Source organism: Natrix helvetica (genome assembly GCF_964273705.1).
Source record: "Natrix helvetica genome assembly, chromosome: 3".
NCBI lineage: Eukaryota > Metazoa > Chordata > Lepidosauria > Squamata > Natricidae > Natrix > Natrix helvetica.
The window spans coordinates 176,864,140-176,887,488 of record NC_138549.1 but is presented as its reverse complement, the minus strand read 5'-3'; the positions used below and the strand labels follow the sequence as shown (position 1 = coordinate 176,887,488).

General features: G+C 44.6%; 1 protein-coding gene across 1 annotated transcript; it reads right to left on the bottom strand.

Moving 5' to 3' along the window:
* Positions 1 to 1,129: 1,129 nt before the first annotated feature.
* On the bottom strand, positions 1,130 to 20,784 carry LOC309390114 (BPI fold-containing family B member 6-like). The gene is made up of 16 exons (XM_081949194.1): positions 20,681 to 20,784; positions 19,387 to 19,576; positions 17,927 to 18,014; positions 14,236 to 14,340; positions 13,905 to 14,051; positions 12,001 to 12,064; positions 10,872 to 10,932; positions 10,526 to 10,617; positions 8,079 to 8,252; positions 7,731 to 7,775; positions 6,531 to 6,686; positions 5,491 to 5,564; positions 4,777 to 4,807; positions 3,096 to 3,156; positions 1,948 to 2,033; positions 1,130 to 1,323 (listed from the first exon to the last, which is right to left on the bottom strand). Exons 2-16 carry the CDS (start codon positions 19,511 to 19,513, stop codon positions 1,228 to 1,230), a joined length of 1,407 nt encoding a protein of 468 aa, XP_081805320.1. The 5' UTR covers positions 19,514 to 19,576; positions 20,681 to 20,784; the 3' UTR covers positions 1,130 to 1,227.
* Between the last annotated feature and the right edge of the window lie 2,565 nt (positions 20,785 to 23,349).

Sequence of the window (23,349 nt, the reverse complement as noted above, 5' to 3'; positions counted from 1 at the left end):
TTTAGGAAATCTGACACACACATTGTCTCTTTATGGATCATGGAGTATGTTAGGAATGTAAGCTAACAGTTGGGTTAGCAATATATAAACCAGGATGGTGGTACTGTATCTTTAAGTACTGCTGTAATGTGAATGGGTTGCTGTTACCTCAAGCAGCCATAAGAGGGAGTCAGAATGACTGTTAGCTCTCTGTTAGACGCTGATCGGATACTGTATGGTGAGTTACTGAGTCTTGCTACTGTTAGCTACTTTGTGGGTTAAACTGAGAATATTGATAACTGACTGACTGAACTGTGTATGACTTGGGCTGTAACTTGGACTCTGAATACCTCTATATTTCCACATAGTAAACTACTATATTTTATACTATTCAGTGTCCCTGTATGCTGGTTTGTGCGTGTTCTTCCATACCACTCTCATTACGCTTCTCTGCACACTCGCTCTCCTAACGGGGAGCTTACTTACTTAACAGAGTATCCCCCTTCTGATGAAGAGGAGAAGAAACCAGGAGGACCATGCTCTCTTCAACATCACAGCTCCCTTTTCCTTTCTTAGCAGTCCTGGTTCTCAGGGGGCTAATTTCTGGACTGAAGGACCCATGGCTTCATCTAGCAGACCTTCATGCCTGGTTCTCAAGGTGCTACTTTGTGACACAAAGCACTGTGACCTGCTTTTAGGATCATTCAATCAAACTTCAGCCCATCATCTATGGTCCATCCACGTCCTGGCACCGTGGACAGGAGTCCCTCCAGAACCTCATAATGTCCTGATGAACCTCAAGAGATGCAAGCCCAAAGCAAACCCAAGAAATGCAGAAGAAGAAATTGAAATGTTTTATTTGATAAACATGGACAGAGTCACCCTAATTCCTTAGTGAGTTGCTACTACTGAGAGTAGGGCAGAGCAGAGTAGAAGTTTCAGCAGGGCAGGGAAGGAAAGGAAAGAGATACATTCAACCATCCAGGTTCCTGGAAGTACCAATTTGGAGGTTTCCTTAGGTATTTATTCATTGTATAAATTTATGTTCTTCTTCCCAATTAGCCGCACCTCGAAACGGTTTATTTAAAAAATGTGAATTGTTAAGAGACGTTGAAGAAAGCTGCCTTTATCTTCTCAGCTGGCGTGTGAATTCAGTCAGTTGCGTTCCAGGGGATAGACTCAACATCTGAATGAGCCAAGGGGGGGACGGGGGACACGTTGATCAGGAAGACTCCCAGCTTTCTCTTTTTATGTGCCCTTCGGCTTCTTTTGGAAATGGTTTATTCGCTCCGCCATCTCATTTTCATCGTAAAGCTCTATCATCACATGGAAGGCCAGCACATTCTGTGAAGATTGGAAAAATTACAGCCATTATTTCTTATCTTGCACTTTCTTACAAACAGCTGGCTGTCCTCCTTGCCCAAAACAATGGCTACACTGGGACCACAAGATGAGGAATGGACAGGCCAAGGAGGCAGCGACACCTTTGCACTGATGGGAGGGAATTTTTCGAAGCACAGGGTTGAACTGGGTCCTTGGGGCTCTCTGAGCTTGCTTGTTTTCTTGCAGATGTTTCATGACCTACCTAGGGAATATAATCAGTGGTGGAAGGGAGTGGGATTTGCAGAGAGGAAAGGAGAGGAGGAGGGGGGGAGGAGGAGGAGGAGGAGGAGGAGAAAGGAAGGCTGTGGGGTCCTTGGTGATCTCTGAGCTTGCTTGTTTTCTTGCAGACATTTCATGACCCAACTAGGAAAGATCATCAGTGCAGCCCTTTCTACAGGAATTGGGGGATTGTCAGTTAAAAAGGGGGCGCAGATACAATTGCACGATATGACTGCCTTGTGAGGCCCCTGCCATGGCTCCTGCCCCACAGGCATCCTTTGAGTCCAGGAAGGCAACGGAGCCGGACTATCTGGGCAGCAGGGGTCTTCAACCCAAAGACAAACAATTGGGGTTCCATCAACTGACCTCTCCCAAACTGAGCGTGGTTTCGCCTTCGCTGTACATCAACCCCAACAGGCTTGGGAGAGGAATCCGATTCTTACTCAGGACATCTGCAAAAAGAAAGGAGGCAGCTGTTGGACGCACCCGTCTCTTCTTTCCCACCCAGGATGTCAAATGGACTTCTTTGATTTTTTCCCTCAGTTTTTTCTCTCTCAGTTCTAGGTTCAGTTCAGTTCTTCTAGGAGTGAGGAAGCTTCATGGGTAAGAAGCGAAATGTTTTCAAGGGGTAAAAAAAACAAGAAGTCCAGATTCCTTTTGGAAAAGCACCTTTGACATTCCCATCCAGGAGTTTCTGCCATTTCTTTCAAGTGAGTTATTGCTATCAACACTATAACAAAGCTGGAAGAGGTCTTGGAGGTCTTCTAGCCCAACCCGCTGCTCAAGGCATGGGCCTATACTATACCAGACAAGTGGCTGTCCAGTATCTTCTTAAAAACCTCCCGTTGGAGCACCCACAACTTCTGGAGGCAAGTTGTTCCACTGATTAATTCTCACAGGATATTTCTCCTTAGTTCTAGGTTGCTTTTCTCCTTGATTAGTTTCCACCCATTGCTTCTTGTCCTATCTTCAAGTGCTTTGGAGAACAGCTTGACCCCCCCTCCCCTCTGTGGCAGCCCCTCAAATATTGCAAGACTTCTATCATGTCACTCCTCGTCCTTCTTTTCATTAAACTAGACATACTCAATTCCTACAACCCTTCTGTTAGAATATTCATGACTGGGAGAGACATGGTAACAAGGTCAGCCAATGAATGGGCATAGCAACTAAGTCAGCCAATGGGAGCTTAGACAGAATTGAGTCTGTGCTGAGAATTGAAACTGAAACAAGACATCTCTGAAATGAAATGAAACTGACTGTTCTCTCCTGCTTGTGTTCTGCTTGTAACTTCTGCCACGTTGAAAGAATCTGCTACTGGTATTGTACATTTATTCATCTGTTATTATGTATATAAAGAAGTTATTGAATCCAGCTGAATCAGTTATCTGAGTGTGTTTCTGGATTTGATTTTTCTGCAGCAAACTCTGACACCTTCTCCCTATGTTTTAGCCTCCAGTACCCTAATCCTCTTTGTTGCTCTTCTCTGCACTCTTTCCAGGGTCTCAAACACTTACCATTGGCATGTGGAATCCAGCCATCCATGATGGTTTTCATAAAACCCTTTGCTGGTTCTACCTAGAACAGCGAGAAGGAACAAGTCAAAATTGGAGCAAGAGAACATGAGGAAATCCCATCTCCCTGGTGGGGCCTGAATGGAAGTAGAGACCCTGAACACAAGGAAAGGAAATCTCTTCTACCAGTTGTGCAAGAACGTTATAAACATGTGACGTTGAACCCAAAGTGGGACTTTCATTCAAAAGAGACCTTTACTCTTATTCATGAAGACTATGAAAAGTTCCCTTGTTTATATTACACTAGAAAAGGCAACGGATAAAAGGGGAATAAATAGTCTGCTTATACACATGGAATAAACTGGATGTTATTTCACTCCAAGCTAAGACCTGCTCTTGTCCCCAATGCCCTTTGCAAATGTCTAATATTTCAAGGCGAAGCAAAATGACCTCTTCACAAATGATGGTAAATTTAGGTGTCTCAGAATAATGTTGCAGGGTCCAATTTGAGTTGGTAGCCAGGACCAAAGTTTTATTCTTCCAAGCTTTGGGCCTCATATTGCAACAAATGAGGCCATGCATTCAATGTCATAGCTACTGCGATTGTTGGCCGAGCAGGGACAAAAATAGCCAGGGAAATGATTGAAGCCCAGGAAACAAGCTCTTTGTCAGTCAACAGGACCGCTGATTTACCACCAGCCTATCAGGTACTTCGGATCTGAGCATGTGAGTGGCACAAGAAACAACAATTACTGTATTTTTCGGAGTAGAAGACGTACTTTAGTTTTTGGGAAGGAAAATAAGAAAAAAAATATTCTGCCTCTGCCTACTAGCATCCATGGTATTCATCTGGCTAGCATCCTGTCAGTGTGTGAGAGAGTTGAGGGCTGTTTGGAAACAAGCAGTATTTGCTGTGTGAGCAGCAAGGAAGGAGACAGCGAGGAGCCTGGGCGTGGCTTCTTCTGTACTAAACCTACATGTTGGGCTGATACCTGAAACTTCTCTGCTGAACGACCACATTGGAAAACCTTCTTTTGGGATTGTATACTTACTTCATGTGTTATATTGTATATAAAGAGAAGTTATTGAATCCTGCTGGACCAGTGACTTGTGTGTGTGCTTTCTGGATGTGATTGCTGCTGCAATGCTCTGACATGTCCTTGCAGCAAATAGCGATCAGCCAGGTCAGGTTCAGCACATTGGTGCAGCCCGATATCAGCATGAACAGCTGATTGGCAGGTGGATCGGCCTCCCTGAATACCCCTAATCAGCTGTTCCAGGATGCAGGAATTGCCACAGACCATCGCCTCCTCCATGCCTCACGTTTTTGGCTACATTCGGTGTATCTTTTAGCGGGGAAAAAGTGTGTCTTATACTCTGAAAAATACAGTAATAGCAGCTGTCAACACCCTAATCAATAACTAAAAGCTACACACAGCCAGGAATTATATGTAGAACAACCCACTGGAGAGAGAGATGGGTTCCTTGATGCTCGGTTCCAGCATGAGCCCAAAAGCTTGGAAGAATAAATTTTTGGACCCGGTGACCGACTCAGACTAAATCCATCACCTCTTCAGGTTATTAATTCGTTTCCCAGTCTTAGCCCAAACCCATCACCAGTCCGGTGGATAAGAGTACTCTTAAATGTGTGATGCCCAGTATCCTAAAGTAACTTCAGGCTTACGTCTCCAGCAGGGGAAGAAATCTCCGTTGACCTGTAAGAAGAAGGAGGAAGAGGAAGGAGAGAACATAACTACTTTGCAATTTCTTCGTGTCCTTCTTCGTCTCTTTATCTGCTCCGTCGGCTGACACACCAGCCTTGCATTTGCTTTTAGAGAGGTCTGCAACGGAGTCTCCGTAGTGAAAAAGAGCTTGACCTTGGCAACCACAAGAGTGTGTGTCAAGTTCGAAGCGTGTTTATGCTGTTGCAACCATTGTCACTTCTCAAATTGCCACAGGACTAGAGGAGGCAGGGAAGGGTGGGAAGGAACACAGGCTCCAGACTTCAAGGAGGAGAGCCGTGGGAGCCATGGACACATCTGCAGGTGTCCGCCAAAGACTAGTGACTTTTTCTCATAACAATAGAATGACACTCAATTGGACAATGTGACTTGAACTAATAGGGAGAAGGGGGGATTCTATATTGCAATTATGTGGGTTTGCACAGGAATTGGGTAGGGCTGTGTCAGGCTGGTTTTGCCTTCAGTGGTGCCAAAAGGGTGAACTCAACAAAGCTTTGCATTGAGACATGGATGGTTTTGAGTGTGCTTGCTTAGCTGGGCTCATCAGTCGGGACATTGACATTGTGACTGAAATTGGCCTTTGAGGAGACCTCAAGGCCACCTTCTTTAGTTGGGGGGTCTTTAGAGCAAGAGGGCCCTCCTCCTCAGTTTAGTACCTGCATGATCCTGATTCCAGGGAGATAGCCAGCTGTTCCACTTTTATGTCAAAACTGGCACTGCATTCCTGCACCTACAGTTCAAACACAGGAAGAAGATGGAGATGGAGATGGCCCTCAGACTATGGTGGAATCATTGGCTCATGGAGAGGAGGAGTTTATGGGACATGCCAGCATGGAATCGCTCCATGGGAAAAAACAGACTAGACTAGACTAGACTAGATTAGACTAGACTAGACTAGACTAGAACAGAACAGAACAGAACAGAACAGAACAGAACAGAACAAAACAAAACAAAACAAAACAAAACAGAAATAGAAGAATAGAAATAGAAATAAGTAGAAATAGAAATAGAAAAGAGGAGCTGGAAGGGACCTCTGGTGTTTTGGAGAATAAGTTGACCCCCTCTTCTTTCTGGCAGCCCCTCGAGTATTGGAATACTGCTATTATGTCACTCCTAATTCTTCTTTTCTTTAGATTAGCCAGGCCCAAAAAGTCTGCAGCCATTCTTCATATGTTTTTGTCTCCAGGCCTTTGATCATCTTAGTTGCTCTTCTCTGCACTTTTTCCAAAATGTCAACATCTTTTTTGTAGTACGGTGACCAAAATCGATTGCAGTATTCCAGGTGTGGCCTTACTAGGATTTTATAAAGCAGTACTGATACATCAGGTGATCTTGATTCTATGCCTCGGTTTATACAACCAAGGATTGCGTTAGTTTTTTTGGCTGCTGATGCATATGACTGGCTCATAGTTGGACAGACCTCTATTCTTTCTCCTATCTCCCTCCTTCCTATCTCTTCCTTCCCATCCCTCCGTCCCTCCCTTCTTTCCTTCCTGTAGATGCTCCCTAATTGTTTTTGTAGGTGTTTGAGAGCCTCAGCAATACAACATTGATGGAATGACCTGTGAGAAGTATGGTTGAATTCATCCTTCCCCCTCTACCTTAACAAGAGTGTTATCGGATAGGTTATTTTGGGAAGGTGAGAGAGCCAAAACCGGTTAAGACTATTAGGGACTCGTATGAAATGTTGATCTACCGTGTCAATGGAGAGGAGCTCAGCGCCATCTTCAATGGACAAGAACGAGGCTTTGATTCTGGTTGTCATGTGGCTTCCGGTAGCCGACACGGTAAACGTGACATTCGCTTTCTGAGATATTTCCATTTTCATTTCTTTTCCAGCAGGTAAATCAGCCTGGAGAAAATGAAACATCCTTAAAATCAAACTGCTGTAAACTACAAACAAGTTTTCGAACTACCTTCACCAAGTTCACTGTTTGGGTGCTGAGGAGTGGGTACAAACACACACACACACACACACACTCTCTTTCTCTAATGGCCTGCTTCAGGTGACCTCCTTCCCTGGCAGCTGACCCTAAAGGGCTAGGGGAGAAGTGGCAAAGGTTTACTTTTAATTGGGTGTAAAACTGGCAGAAACTTAAAGTCGGTTTTCCACTAAGTTTGTGCCAATTGGATATGTCCCAAATAAAATGTTCTTTGAGAAATTTTCCTGCCTCGGAGTTCTTATTGAATGGGATGTATTACTTGGCAACTTAACACTGTCTGTCTGTCTGTCTGTCTGTCACCTATCTATCATCTCTCTCTCTCTCTCTTATGCATCATCTTTCCTGCATTCTGGCTAATAAAGATGACAGAGAGAGACAGAGAGATTATAGATATATTTTATTAAATGTTTTAAATATTAAAATAATAATTTCCCCTTTCCTAGTTCCTGCATTTCTGACACAAGATAAGACAAGATTTATCATCTATCATCTATCAACTATCTATTTATTATACACACTCTCTCTCTCTTTCTCTCTCTCTCTCTCTCCAATTTCTCTACTATCAATCATATATCTATCATTTCTCTCTCTCTTCCTCCCTCCCTCTCTCTTCTTTCATCTATCTGCCTAGCCATCTATCTTCTATGTATTTATCCTATCTATCTATCTATCTATCTATCTATCTATCTATCTATCTATCTATCTATCTATCATCTATCTATCTATCTATCTATCTATCTATCTATCTCACCTATCTATCATCTCTCTTTCTCTCTTATCTATCATCTACCTATTTATCTTTCTCTCTATCACCTATCTCTCCATCTCATTCTCTCTCTCTCTCTCTTTCTTATTTAACTATCTCCATCATCCTTCAGAGCCAAACCAATCTCTCATGCTGTCTTATCCTTCTGAAAGCATCTCAGTACATCCAAAATACAAAAACAACTTACATCTGGCAATATTTCTTTTAGCTGGTCAGTCGTAGGAGTGGAACCCTGACCAAAAAAAAGGGGAGGGAGAGAAATACACAGGTTAGTAACAAAACTGAAAGAGCCTAGTGAAAGATTGCAAGCAATGACCTTCCACCCCCAGGTAGGCAAGGCTTATTTCCCATGGAAATCAACCTGGAAGAAAGTCAGCTGGGAAAATAAATATCTCCAACATGCCCATTTCCTGGTTTAAAATCTAGATTTGTGAAGGAGACGCCCTTGTGAAGGAATTATAGAGATCTGGGAAGCCCCTCAAGGAATCCAAAGTTGCTTTTTCACCCAGAACCAAGGAATCGATTCTTTAGTCACCTCAATTTCGGCAATAACAGAGTTGAACGAGCCATCCATCAATGTCATTGCAACGTTGATGGTAGACACAGGTATGTAGACAGCGTTTTTTCCTTCCTCTTTCGGTGGCAGGTCTTCAGGGACTGAATCAGGTGTGGCTTCTATGACTTCTCCATTAATGGGTTGGAATTTAACCTAGAAAAGGAAGCATAAATACCAGCGACATTATTTCAAAAGCGAGTGAAACTTGCTCCAAGATATACGTTGGATTGGATGGGGTGAAGTTGGCCATCCCCAACTGATCGCCATTTCTAATTTTATTCTGGACTCCTGCTCCCTCCACCTCAGACCCTACGTCAATGGCTGGAAAGGGCCAGAATACCAATAAAGGAGAATATATGCAGCTCAGGATTGAAATGAGGGCTCCCTGCTGCCCTCAGAGCTTGGCTCTTCTCTTGCAGACCACAGCTGAAATGCTACCGGTTCTCACCGTTTCGCGCAAACCAGTAGGGACGGTTGTCATTGGTTCCGCGAACCAGTAGTAAAAAAAAAAAAAAAGGCTTCCTGTGAGCTGCGCAATGCCCCCCTCCCCCGCTTTTTAAAGCATTTTTTTTCCTGCCTATTCACCCGAAACCGGCAGGAAAAAAATGCTTTGAAAAGTGGGGGGCAGGGAAGCTTCCGACGATAAAGCGGATAAGCTGTGAGCCGTGCAATCGTCTGAAGCTCCCCCCCCACACACACACACACGCTTTTAAAAGAATTTTTTTCCTGCCGGTTTGGGCGAATAGGCAGGAAAAAAATGCTTTAAAGAGTGAAAAGAAGGTTCCATGACAATCAGGTGTGCGATTGTGGGAACCTTTTTTTTCCCACTTTTTAAAGTTTTTTTTTTTACTACCTGTTCACCCAAACTGGGAGTAAAAAAAAAATGCTTTAAAAAATGGTTCCCACAATTGCACAGCACAGCTGAACCTCCCCCCCCCCCCCACACTTCTTAAAACATTTTTACTACCGTTTCGGGAATAAAATGGGTAGTAAAAAATGCTTTAAAAATTGAAAATTTGGCCACACCCACCCAGTCACATGACCCACCACCACCAAGCCATGCCCACCAAACCACGCCCAGAGAACCAGTGGCAATTTTTTTTACATTTTACCACTGTTGCAGATGTTTCATTACTCAACTAGGTTACATCATCAGTGTTAGAAGGGAGTGGGGCTTGCTCTCATTTTTACAAATACAAGAGAATCACCAAGCTCAGATAGCAGCAAGGACCCAACAGTCCTCTTCCTCCCCCTCCTCCTCCTCCTCCTCCTCCTCCTCCTCCTCCTCCTCCTCCTCCTCCTCCTCCTCACAAACCCCATGCCCTTCCAGCACTGATGATATTATCTAGATGGGTAATGAGACATCTGCAAGAGGATAATCAAGCTCAGAGAGCACCAAGGACACATCAAAAGCCAGAATCTCATCCCTGCATAATTCTACATGTTGCTTCTCTACCTCTTGCTATGCAGGGTGAGGTTTGCGGTTTGTGGAGCAAGTCTTGGGATCTCAGCTCCTGGTACTGGACATTTGACCAGGGTTCCTTTGATCATCTGGCTCTCACATTTCCAAAATCATCTGAGGGAACCTTTCTTTCCATCCAACCAACCTCACTTCCGTTGGAAGCTCAAGAGGCTTATGCAATTGGATTTTGTAGGCACAGGAGGCCCAGCTGACTCCATTTACCCTGACCTTTTGAGAAGGACAGAAGGCCATGCCCAAACGACGGAAAGGAAGAGCTTGTTGTGGCCCACCAGTGGCCAGAGAAGCTGGCAGCAGATTCGGACAGTGAGGAGGTTGGGGAGGAAGATGGGCCAGTCCTGGAGTCTGGGGAAGGCTCGGATGAGGGCTCTGCGTCGGAGGCAGAGAGGGGGCCAGGGCCGTATGCCAGTTATCAGCTGCCTTCAGAGTCAGACATCAGTGAGGCAGAAGAACAGCTGGAGCCTGTTCCCAGTATGCCCATGCGCAGAGTTGCCAGACGAAGGGAACAGCTAAAGAACAGGGGTCGACTTGGGAGTAAGGCCACAGGTGGACAGTAAATGCCCCCCCCAAAGGAAATAAAAAGAGGAGCGACAGGGGAGTGGAGTTTGCAGGAGACCATTAGTTCATTCCTGCATTCTTGCCAAGTATTGGGGCGTCTGAAAGATATCAGCCTGGCCGCTCTTCAAGCCTGATAAAGGAATGGTGAACTCTCTTGAAAGTGGGCTGGGACTTTGCTGGAGAGGAATTCACTGTCAATGAAATAAAAAGGGTTTTATTGGGATGAGGACTCGGCTTGGTGCTGCTGGGGAAGCCTCAGTCAGGACAGAGCTGGCAAGAGTTACCAGCTGAGGTCACTCCCCATGCCAAGCTAAGGAAGAACCACATTGATGCGGGTTGGTGACAATGTGGGGTGAAATCGATGGAGGGTGTAGCCAACCACTCTTACCTTGAGCTGAATTAAGTTGTAATCCGGGAAGACTCCTGGTTCTTCGACCACTTCGTACCACACTCTGCTGCTGTTCCCAAAATATTTCTTTTCTATGAAAAGACACAGGACTTGAGTCCGCATTCAGACAGCCTTTCTCAAACCAGGTACAACTGATGGGTCTCATAGGAGCCCCTAATTGAACTTGGGGAGCCACGAAACGAGACCTGTAAAAGCTCCTAAGTGATTTCCCCCCCCCTCCTCTTTGGGGCAGCCCCTCAAGTATTGGAAGGCTGCTCTCCTGTCTCCCCTGGTCCTTCTCTTCCCTAGACCAGCCAGGCCCAGGCCCTGCAACAAAGTCACTCACCAAACATGGGTTCTAGTTTCGTCTCCATAAATGCAATCACGTTGTCTGAAGCTGGGCATATCTGGAAGGCAAGGGAGGGAGAAAGAGGAGATTCTTGGACAGGAAGAGCAGGTGTGGTTGCAGTTGGACACACACACACACCCGCAAGAGATGGGGAGTGGATGCAACAGATGGATGTCCAGTCTCTTCTTAAAAGTCTCCCGTGATGGAGCGCCCACAACTTCTGGAGGCAAGTTGCTCCACTGTCAAGAAATTCCTCCTCAGTTCTAAGTTGCTTCTCTCCTTGATTAGTTTCCACCCATTGTTTCTTGTCCTACCCTCAGGTGCCTTGGAGAATAGTTTGACTCCCTCTTCTTTGTGGCAACCCCTGAGATATTGGGAGACTGCTATCATGTCTCTCCTAGTCCTCCTTTTCACTAAACAAGACTTACCCAATTCCTGCAACCAATCCTCGAGCCAAGGTGGACAGCAAACAATTTTAATCAATAAAATAAGGAATAGAAAACATATCAGCAGAATCTCAGGCAGGAGGGTCTTCCATGGGGCAGGCACAGTTCCAGGTCCCCATGCATAGCTTAACAATCCCAGCTAGATGGGATCTGGAGGGTGCCCCTTCTGCCCAAACCTAATGGGGCAGGTAGAATCCAGGTAAGCTGTCAGGCCTGGATATCAGGCCTGCCACACTTTCTATTCTTCTACTATGCATTTTCTACGGTGGGAAAATGGGAGGGGGGATTGTACAGAGTTAGATGCTATGTAGCCATAACAACATTCTTTCTAGAAAGCCAAGGTCATCCTTTGTCTCTGCACCTGAGAGGAACTGGATGGGTGGAATCTGTCTTTGTGGCAGTGGGAGATTGAACCATGGGATGGGCTGATGGGTGTGAGGGGCAAGATCTTGAACTTTCAACTGGGTGGGGAAAACCGGGAAGCTTTCAGATTCAGGTTTTCCCAAATGTGCCAACATGGCCGTCTTCATAAATGGGAACTTTGAGGAGTCCTTTGCCTCGGACTCTGATTTAATTTTGGATGCTATTTGGAACCCTGACATAAGCAAAGGGACCCATCAAGCATCTTGGCCCCAGCTGCATCCTTCATGACTCTATAAACTCAGCGCCCCAAAACTTACCATGCCAGGCAAGAGTTTCCCAAGTGTAATATTCAAGAATTTATTCACTACCTTTGGAAGCATGCTGAAAGAGAAGAGAAGCAAACCCAAGAAATTAGAAACGGAATTTATTTGAGGACAATGCAGGGCAATTTTTTTTCAAGGCCAAAAATCTCTGCTTTAGTTTTGTCTCATTTGTCTCAAAGACTGTTGAGGCAATAACGATGGGTGGACGGACGGACGGACGGACGGATGGGTGGATGGCTGGGTGGGTGGGTGGGTGGGTTGGATGGGCGGGTGGATAAAGGGATGGAGGGAGGGATGTAATGGAGGGATGGAGAGAATAACAGGATAACTTTATTGTCATAAATACGAGTCAGTTGCCAAGCGTCTAGATTTTGATCATGGGGATTCTGCAACGGTCATAAGTGCGAAAAACCGTCATCAGTCACCTATTTCAGTGATGCTGTAACTTTGAACAGTCACTCAATGGATAGATATATGTCAAGGAGTACCTGTATCTAAGATACCACTTAAAAGATGTACCTTATCTTCTAATATGAGCCACAGTAGCACAGTGGTTAGAGGGCAGTACTGCAGGCTCCTTCTGCTGACTGCCGGCTGCCTGCAGAATCTCACCAGGTTCAAGATTGACTCAGCTTTCCATCCTTCCGAGGAGGGTAAAACAAGGACCCAGATTCTTGGGGGCAAGAGGCTGACTCTGTAAACTGCTTAGAGAGGGCTGTAGAGCACTGTAAAGTGGTATATAAGTCTAAGTGCTATCGCTCTATCTGTCTGTATACCTACCCACCTACCCACTCATCTGCACAGTGGTTAGAAGGCAGTATTGTGCGATAACTCCCTGCCAGGAGTTCAATCCTGACTGGCTCCAGGTCGACTCAGCCTTCCGTCCTTCCAAGATGGGTAAAATAAGGACCCAGATTGTTGGGGGCAAGAGGCTGACTCTGTAAACTGCTTAGAGAGGGCTGTGAAGCACTGTAAAGCAGTATATGTCTAAGTGCTATTGCCACCTTCCTGCCTTTCCCATTTCCTTCCTTTTTTCCTTCTTTCCTTCTTTCCTTCTTTCCTTCCTTCCTTCTTTCCTTCCTTCCATCCTTCCTTCCTTTCCAGTATTTTCCTTCTTTCTACATTAAACCTCCCTCCCTTCTTCCCTCCCTCCCTCCCTTCCTTCCTTCCTTCTTTCCTTCCTTCCTTCCTTCCTTCCTTCCTTCCTTCCTTCATTCATTCCAAGCGGAGGAGGAGGAGGAGGAGGAGGAGGAGGAGGAGGAGGAGGAGGAGGAGGAGGAGGAGGAGGAGGAGGAGGAGGACTGTGGATCCCTTGGTGCTCTCTGAGCTTGGCAGTTTTCTTGCAGACATTTCATGACCCAAACTAGGTAACATCATCAGTGCTAGAGGAGGAGGGGGGGAGAAGGAGAAGGAAGAGGAGGACTGTGGATCCCTTGGTGCTCTGTGAGACATTTCATGACTCATCTAGGGAACATCATCAGTGCTAGAAGAGTGGGGTTTGCAGAATGATGATGGAGGAAGAGGAGGAGGAGGAGGAGGAGGAGGAGGAGGAGGAGGAGGAGGAGGAGGAGGAGGAGGAGGAGGAAGAAGAAGAGGAGGATACAAGGATGAGGGGGAAGAACAAGAAAGAAGAGAGGATGAGGAGGAAGATCAAGAGAGGAGGAGGATCCCACTTCCTCCCTTAAGGCTATTCTGCCTATTATGAAATTCCTGCTTTTGGATCTATTTGGACATTGGATCCTAATGGAAAAGTCTGATTTCCAAGAACCGATATCAGCTGAGCTCTCCTGTTCATAACCAGATTCAGATTTCTGACTCCTTGGCTGCATCCCACAAACCAACTTCCCCCCAAACTGATTTGGCTCCCTCTCTTCTTGACGCATCTTGTCTCTTCTCACTTGCTGGGAATGTTGGTTTTGTAGGACAACATTTTCACTTCACATCCAATTTTCTCTATCCCGATGTGCTTTGTGGGGTGTTTTGTCATCTTAATCCTGATGTTCATTTTGGATTTCAGGGTGATCTCCATCTTTCCTCCGACAGCACTGCACAAAAGGCAAGAGAGTCAGTCTAACACAGGTCCAATGTCCAGGTGTTCATATTTATCCTTAGAACAGCATACTTCCTTATGTTCTATGCAGGATTCTTCCCCCAAACATCTCAAAGCCATCATGGACCACCTCTATCTTCCAGGTCCTTGACTAAGAACAAAATGAGCTTCTCACTTACCTTCTCCCAGAAACTGTGAGGGTAATAATTATGGACGTCTGTATATGCTGGGGTGGAATTAACTTTGTGCAAATTTCCGGGGGTTTCAGTTCTTTAAGTTTCATCCTATGAATTAAAGAATGATAGCATGAAGAATAGCAAAGGAAGGCATCTATGGAGATTCTCAGTCATCCAGTTCATGGTTGTCCCAAAAGTGCTTATTCAAGAGGCAACTGGACTTTCTGGTTTTTCTTTGAAGGCAGATCTATGCACTGGGGAAACAAAAGAGCCACTTCACAAAGGCATGGCATAACACAGCAGAACAAAACCATGAGGACTTACATTCCATCTGCATGTAAGAGACAAGTGCCACCCTTTTGAAGATAGCAAAGTCCACATTTTGGACAGAGAAGACCGCTGGTTTGGAAGAAGGGTCAAAGAGCCCATAAACGTCCAAATTGAACAGCCCCTCTCTCAACAGAGGGGGTGGGATAAGATATCATTTATCTCCAGTCTACAACACAGTCCTTTCAGCAATTCCAATGAGGCTCCACACCCATTTGCACCACTCAGGTGGCCCTGAAGACACAGATCAACCTCCAAGTGGCCTCAACGGCCCTCCAAAAGGATGCAAATGACCAGCTGTCTGCAAGGAGTCGAAATCCTCCCCCCCACCCCACATCCAGTAAGAGCTGAAGAAGCTTCTTAGATAGGAAGCAAAACGTCTTCAAAGAAAATCTAGAAGGTCCCGTTGCCTCTTGAAAAAGAACCTTTGGGACAAAGGAAGGCATGTTTAATGAGTGGTGAGGACCTGGTGAGATGCTTAGAAGTGGCCTACTAGTACTAAGTATTAAGGGTTGTGTACAGGTTCTTGGGAAGTTAAATAGTTCTGCTTTCTCCCTGTTGCTTGTCACCTTCTCACCACTTTCTCCCAGCAATGGACCAATTATTTCCTTAACTTTTTTCTTGCTTTTAACATGTTGGAAGAAGCTTTTTTTGTTATTTTTTACTTTTGTGGCAAGCCTTTCTTCATTGTGAGCCTTAACTTTCCTCACTTCATCTTTACATGCTCGGGCTATTTGCTGATATTCTGCCTTAGTTATGTCCCCCTCTTTCCACTTTTTATACTTATCTTTTTTGTCTTTCAGTTTGTCAGATAGTTCTTTATGAAGCCATGCTGGTTTCTTTTGGGAGCTGTTATTTTTCTTCTTCATTGGTATTGTGCTAGACTGGGCTTTTGTAATCTCATTTTTCAAAATTTCCCAAGCTTCTTGAGTTGTTTTCCCCTTGAGGATTCTCATTCATGGAATTTTTCCCAAGCTCTCTCTAAGTTTATTGAATTTAGCTCTCTTAAAGTCCAAGACTCTAGTTTCACTTTGTTCTACTACTTGTGTTTGCATAATATTGAATTCCAATATTGCATGGTGACTTGCCCCCAGGGTTCCTATGGCTTCAACACCTTCTATCATTTCCTCTCTATTAGTGAGAATTAAGTCCAATATGGCTGATCCCATTGTTCTCTTCTCTACCTTTTGGGAAACAAAGTTGTCTGCTAGGTTTGTTAGGAACCTGTTGGATCTTCCACTTGGTGCAGAGTTTGTTTCCCAGTTGATGTCAGGGTAGTTAATTCTCCCATTACTATTGTGGTGTGCTTCCCACATACCTTAGTTAGCTGACTAGCAAAAAGTTCATCTTCTTCCTCTGCTTGGTTGGGTGGCCTGTAGTATAGACCTATGGCAATGTCATTTCCCCCCCCCCCCAACCTTTAATATTGACCCAAATGCATTCAAGATAGTTCTCATCATTGTTGTGCTCTATTTCTGTAGAGGTGTAGTTATTTCTTATATATATTGCAACTCCACCTCCTCTTTTATTTGGTCTATTTCTTTTAAATAATTTAAATCCTTCTAGCTGTATGTTCCATTTGTCGGTTTCATCCCACCAAGTTTCTGTAATGGCAACAATATCATATCTGCCCTCTTTTACTTGAATTTCTAATTCGCCCTGTTTATTCCTCATACTCTGGGCATTGGTGTATAGACATTTGAGTCCATTTTGATTGACTCTGTGTTTACTGTCTACATAACCTGTGTTATGCCTGACTGCCCCGATTTTCTTGCCACATGTGTGAGTCATGCACATGGTATGGCAATCACTATTAAATGCTTGGTTTTGCTTGACAGCAGGAGTGATAATCTTACCCGCACAAACATCTGTGTTACATGCACTGATAACCCTATGAATTTTAGATTGCTGGGGACAGAAATGTTCTGTATCTATTAATTCTCTGTCCCCGCTGTTCAGTTTAAATGTTTATCCAGAAATTCTGTGAATTTAATGCCAAGTAACTCAGTCCCTTTCTTGGATGGGTGCAACCCATCTCTTTTGTACAGTTTTTCATTGGACCAGCTGCAGACATCATGACTAATAAAACCAAAGCCTTCCCTTTTACACCACTCCTTTAGCCAAACATTAAACTCTGCTACACGCTGGCCCTTCCCTTTTTGTTCCTTATATACTGGTAAAACCTCTGAAAAGATAAGCCTACAACCTATACTACTAAGTTCATACCCCAAGCTCTGGAAATCATTCTTTGCAGAAAGTACATCTTTCTGGGATAGATCATTAGTGCCAAGATGTATAATAGCATCAACGTCACAGTCCTTACTTGCATTCTTGACTATCTTAAGAATACGCCTCTTGTCTCTGCTGGCAGTAGCACCTGGCAGACACCTGACCTCTTTTAAAACCTCCATATCCTTTCCTAAATTTACATCCCTTATGATTGAATCACTAACCAGAAGGTGACTTCTCTTTTTGCATACCTTGCTCTTCTTGTGCGACTGATGTGTGATACCTGGTTCCCCATTTCGCCTTTCTGAAGTAAGTTCTTCATTTTGGACCATGATCCCCTGCTTATTTGAGTCATCATTATCACAACTACCTTGACCTGTCTCTTTAGTGTCCCCATTAGGGTCAGCAAGGGCGCTATATCTGTTATGCTGGGTCACAGCAAAAGCTTTGTGTTTATGGTTCACAGCTCTCACTCTGCCAGATCCCACAGTTGTCCAGACAGCTCTTCTCCTGCAGAATCTTTGTGGGGGGGGGGGGACTGATAGCGTGGCATCTTCATAGAGTGGAATGGCTGAATTGGACACCTAATTTCTGCTTGGAGAGCACAGATTAGAGATTCTAGATAGGTAATCTGTCTATGTAGACTAGTAATTTGTTTACAAAGGGGACAGTATCCAAATTTGAAAAGAGTACTGCGAAAGACAGGTGCAAGACTGCTATTACATTGAACTAAACTGGTGATTTTGAAATAAAATCACAATTTCAAGTGCACTAATCCAGAATGTATTATTACTATTTTGGTTTATGGACATATGATTCTACCTACTCCTCTTTGTCTCTCTGCTTCCCCCCTTCCAGCCAGCAGCTCCGATCACCAGCCACAGGAAAGTTCAAATGAAATGGAGTTAAATAAATAAATATTTGTTTTCCAGTCCAACCTCCAGTCCAGGAGGCAGGAGAGCTCCTCCCAGTCCAACCAACCAGGAACAGAGGTCTTGCCCTCTGTCCAGGTCTGTTGGGTCCATAACTGTTGGCTGGAAAATTGGGGATCCACACCCCAAGATCTCTAGAAGCCTGCTGGGGGGGGTCAAAAGCCGGATTCCTCCTGTGCTACCTCAGAGTAAATGAATCAACTCACCCTTTGAGGCTTTTGATTGCCTTGTTCTTGGTTGCCATTTTTGCTATTCCATCCAAGATCTTATTGTCTGTCATGGCCATCTGGAGGACTACAACACAAGACACAAAGAACTGATGCCCAACCCAAGCCATAAGACTTTGTACCACGAGGACACCCCCCCCCAGCATGAGAGGGAGGGGCACCCCATCTCCCATCACAGTTCCTGGACTTCTTTTCCATCACCACTTACGCTAAAAACAAAGACGCTACAATTTAGAGCCCTGGTGGTGCAGTGGTTAGAATGTGGCATGGCAGGCTGACTTTGCCGACTGCCAGCAGTTTAATTCTGACTGGCTCAAGGTTGACTCAGACTTCTGTCCTTTCAGGATCAGTACAATGGAGACCCAGATTGTTGGGGGCAAGAGGCTGACTCTGGAAACTGCTTAGGGAGGCCTGTAAAAGCACTGTGAAGTGGTATATAAGTCTGAGTGATATTGCTATTTTCCTTCCTTCCTTCCTGTTAGAATGCAGTATTGCAGGCAAACTCTGCCCACTGCCAAGAGTTTGATCCTAACTGGCTCAAGGTCAACTCAGCCTCCCCTCTTTCCGAGGTCGGCAAAATGAGGACCCAGATTGTTGGGGGCCAGAGGCTGCCTTTGTAAGCCACTTAGAGAGGGCTGGAAAGCAATAAGAAGCAGTATATTGATGCTATATACTGTATTGCTGTATAGTGCTATTGCTATCTTCTACTTGGGGGAAGAGAAGAAAAAAACAGAGGTGTAAATAAAACTATTAAATGAGCAAGATTACATGTTCAAGAAACTAGATGGGTGGGAGGGTGGGTGGAAAAGAAGGAAGGAATGAACGAAGGAAAGAAGGAAGGAATGAGAAGAAGGGAGAGAGGAAGGGAGGAAATAAGAAGGGAATGAGAAGAGAATGAGAAGAAGGAAAGAAGGAAATGAAAAGGGAATGAGAATGAAAAGAAGGAAGGAAGGTTTTAATGTAGAAAGAAGGAAAATACTGAGAAGGAAGGAAGGAGGGAGGGAGGGAGGGAAGGAAGGAAGGAAGGAAGGAAGGAAGGAAGGAAGGAAGGAAGGAAGGAAGACTCTTCTGCACCTATATACTAATAAACTGATTCTGTTTGCCTATGTGTAACCTTTAAGTGGACAAAATAATTGACCCTAGGGCATTTTTTTAAAATTAAGGTGTCCAAAGTCTGGGACCTACAAGTTTGGAGAATTAAAATTTGGCAGACTGTATCCAACATTGAATGACAAATATTATAATCAAGCAGTTCATGACATCAAATAAAATACCATCAAGCATTTCCTGAGCTCCCCTCCTGGCTATCTATACGGTTCCATGCAGGCTACTCTCAAGTTAGATCTGTCTCGGAATACCTCCCTGAATAAGCTAGTCAGCCCAACCTCCCGCCAATCTATTGCAAGCTTTGTGCTGGAAAAGTTTGCTCTTTTACTTACTGTGTGTGATTGCTTTGGGGTCAATTTTCAGCTGAGGTCCGAAGGTCTCTCCTGTTTCACAGTGGACCATCGCAACCCAGAGGACGACCAGCAGCCCAACCCAGGGCGTCTTCAGGACTACATCCATGATGGCTTAGCTCCTTCTAAGCAACAGGCTAAGAGAGAGAGAGCGTCAGAAATGAATCCTTGGCTGTGAAAAAAATGGAATAAGAGCAGCAATTTTTAGATTCAGGAATTTAGAACTAAGGGGAAGAGGGGAAGGGGAGCCTCAGATTAAAGCTATCCTCAAATAAACAATCACATTATTTCTCACGTTTTTGATTAGTTTATAATAAAGGTAAAGTTGCACATCTGTGCTAGTCGTTCCCGACTCTAGGGGGCAGTGCTCATCTCCGCTTCAAAGCCACAGAGCCAGCGCTGTCTGAAGACGTCTCCGTGGTCATGTGGCCGGCATGACTCAACGCAAAAAGCACACAGAACTCTCTTCCCTTCCCACCAAAGGTGGTCCCTATTTTTCTACTTGCATTTTTTACGTGCTTTCAAACTCCTAGGTTGGCAGAAGCTGGGACAAGGAACGGGAGCTCAGTCCATTACGTGGCACTAGGGATTTGGACCACCCAACTGCCAATCTTTCTGATTGACAAGCTCAGTGTTTTAGCCACTGAGCCACCGTGTCCCTGTCTTTATAATATAAAATGCAAAAATGCAAAATCAAATAATAGGAAAAAGAGGGAAGAGAAAAGTGTAGAAAAGAAGGGGAAGAGAATGAGAGAGAATCGGCTTCCCACCCTCTCTGGTGTAGTAGAACAAAATAGTAATGTTAAACCCCTACTTTTGCTTTTACATAATAGTATAAGCTAGGCATTTCTGTAACAACAAATCTATCGAATCAGTAAAGCCCAAAAGCAGAGTTTTGCAGGGTTTTTCCCCTCCTCAAGCACAAAGTCCAGAATTGGTTTCCAAGTAGAAATGAAAGTCATTGTGTTTTCTTTCTCTTGTCAAAGTAGTCAATTTAGACATCTCTGCTAACTCCATCACCTTTTGCAGCCATTTTTTTTATTTGACTACCTCACACCCCTTCTCTCTAGATCGCTGTTTCTCAACCTTGGCCACTTGAGGATGTCTGGACTTCATCTGCCAGAATTCTCCAGCCAGCTGGCTGGGGAATTCTGGGAGTTGAAGTCTGGATGTCTTCAAGTGGGAAAGAGTGATCTAGATGAAAACATCTGGAGGAATCCAAGGGAAAAGGAGCCATTTGGCCTCAAACTAAAGCTTTCCTCAAATAAATAATCACCTTACTTCCTGCTTTTGGGGAGAGCGAGGAGGAAGAGCTCTAATTTTGTTCTACTCTAATCATTTCCCGTTGTGGCAGAGTCTCAAAGGCTCAAAATGCCTGACACTGAGCTGTGGTAGCCCTGGAGAAAATGGATTCCCCTTATACCACCCAGTCCCTTCTGATCTTCTGCCGATATTGACCACCTCATCTTTAGGATGTTGACCATGTATTGAGATATAGCTCTGATTCAAATATTACGCTAATGTTTGCCTTTGTCATGCTTTATTAAATATGCCAATAAACAGATCGTGGGCTACAGATTAACAGAGTTGGAAGGGACCTTGTAGGTCATCTAGTCCAATCCCCTGCCCAACAGGAGACCCTACACCATTTCTGACAGACGGCAGTCCAGTCTCTTCTTGAAAGCTTCCAGGGATGAAGCTCCCACAACTTCCGAAGGCAACTTCTCTTCCATCGGTTGATTGTCCTCACTGTCAGACAAAATTCCTCCTTATTTCTAGGTTGAATCTCTCCTTGGTCAGTTTCCATCCATTATTCCTTGCCTGGCCGTCGGGTGCTTTGGAAAATAGCTTGACCCCCCCTCCTCTCCGTAACAGCCGCTCCAATATTGGAAGACTGCTATCATGTCTCCCCTGGTCCTTCTTTTCATTAAACTAGACATACCCAGTTCCTGCAACCGTTCTTCATATGTTTTAGCTTCCAGTCCCCTCATCATCCTGGTTGCTCTTCTCTGAACTCTTTCTAGAGTCTCAACATCTCTTCTCTTCACTAGACTGGACATGTCCAATTCCTGCAACTGTTCATCTTCTAGAAGAAGGACAGAGCCAAAGACCTAATGGGCAGCCCAATTCAAGGGACAGAGCCCAGAAGTATCGGATGACTGTCCATTGAAAAGGCAACTAGAGGAAACTGACCGAACCATTTTAAATAGAGTGAGAACCTCAGTTTACAACTCTGCAGAAGAAGACATATGGGTGGCCCCTTCTAAGCCTGCTGGAAAACTTCACAGTTGCACCCCAAACTCTGGAGCTACAGATGCAGGAATGGCTGGATGGGAGACTCAACCCCAATCTTACGTATCCATCAACTTTCTCAGAAGGGGCCTCTCCCACCACCTGGGGTACTTTGGGCCATCACACAGTTGACTTACATGTCTGGATGGATGGATGGATGGGCTTCCTCAGTGTGTTCAGATCTTTGCCCACTAATCTTCTCTTGGGCTGCCAGTTATATAGTTGCCCGTGAATGAAAGAACCAATTCAGGGCTTTGATAACCACAGAGATGTGATACAAACTCCCAAGGAGATCTTCCAAGATAAATATTTTTCACAGACATCTTGAAGCTTAGAGACTCTCTTCAGTGCCAAGTTCATGTGACTCTTCCAAAGATCTACTGAACCAATATCTTGGCTTGGAGAAAGTTGGCTTTCCACCCAGAATGAGGGAGAAAAGGACGAGGAGGAAGAGAAGGCTATTCAACATGCTACCCCAGTGTGTCTGAACCTTGGCATCTTGAAGAAGTGTGGACTTCAACTCCCAGAATTCCCCAGCCAATTGTGAGAGCTGAGTGAGTGGATGGATCTTGATAGGCTTCAGATTGAAATGCTCCAGGGGGTTGTGCAATGTAGTGAGCCTTGTGCAATATAGAATAACAGTTGGAAGAGACCTTGGAGGTCTTCTAGTCCAACCTCCTGCACAGGTAGAAACCCTATTCCATTTCAGACAAATGGTTATCCAGCATCTTCTTAAAAATGTCCAGTTTCAAAGAATAGCGTAATAATGGAAATAGAAGTGATAGAAATAGAAATAATAGGAATGAAAGGGAAAGGAAGGCAAGGGAAGGGATGGGATGGGACTGGGACCAGGACCAGGACCAGGACTAGCATAGGATAGGATAGGATAGGATAGGATAGGATAGGATACGATAGGACAGAACAGAACAGAACAGAATAGAATAGAATAGAAAATATGGAATGGAATAGAATAGAATAGAATTTCTTGTTAACTCTAGGATCTTGAATGGTCTTCTACCAGATACTCTCTCTCCAGAATAGAATACAGAATAACAGAATTGGAAGGGACCTTAGAGGTCTTCTAGTCCAACCCCCTGCTTAGGCAGCAAACCCTATTCCATTTCAGACAAATGGTTGTCCAATCTCTTCTTTAAAACCTACAGTGATGGAGCACCCACAACTTCTGGGAACTTAGGAAGTTTCTTCTTATTTCCAGGTTGCTTCTCTCCTTGATTAGTCTCCCTCTGTTGCTTCTTGCCTTCTGGTGCTTTGTACAATAGATCTGACTCCCTCTTCTGAGATATCGGAACACTGCTGTCATGTCTCCCCTGGTCCTTCTTTTCATCAAAATAGGCATACCCAGTTCCAGCAACTGTTTTTTATATGTTTTGGTCCCCTAACCTTCTTTGTTGCTCTTCTCTGCCCTCTTTCTAGAGTCTCCACATTTTTTTTTACATTGCGGCGACCAAAACTGGATGCAAGATTCTAGGTGTGGCCTTACCACACTTGGAATACTTTGTCTTTTACTATTTCATACTTAAATACTTGTATCTTCTACTGCTTCAATGGTGGTGGGTTAATCCTCTTATGTCCTAAAGGTCACGTCCTGCCTTTAGGATTTGGGTGTGGGGTGTAAATTCTTAATCCCATCAG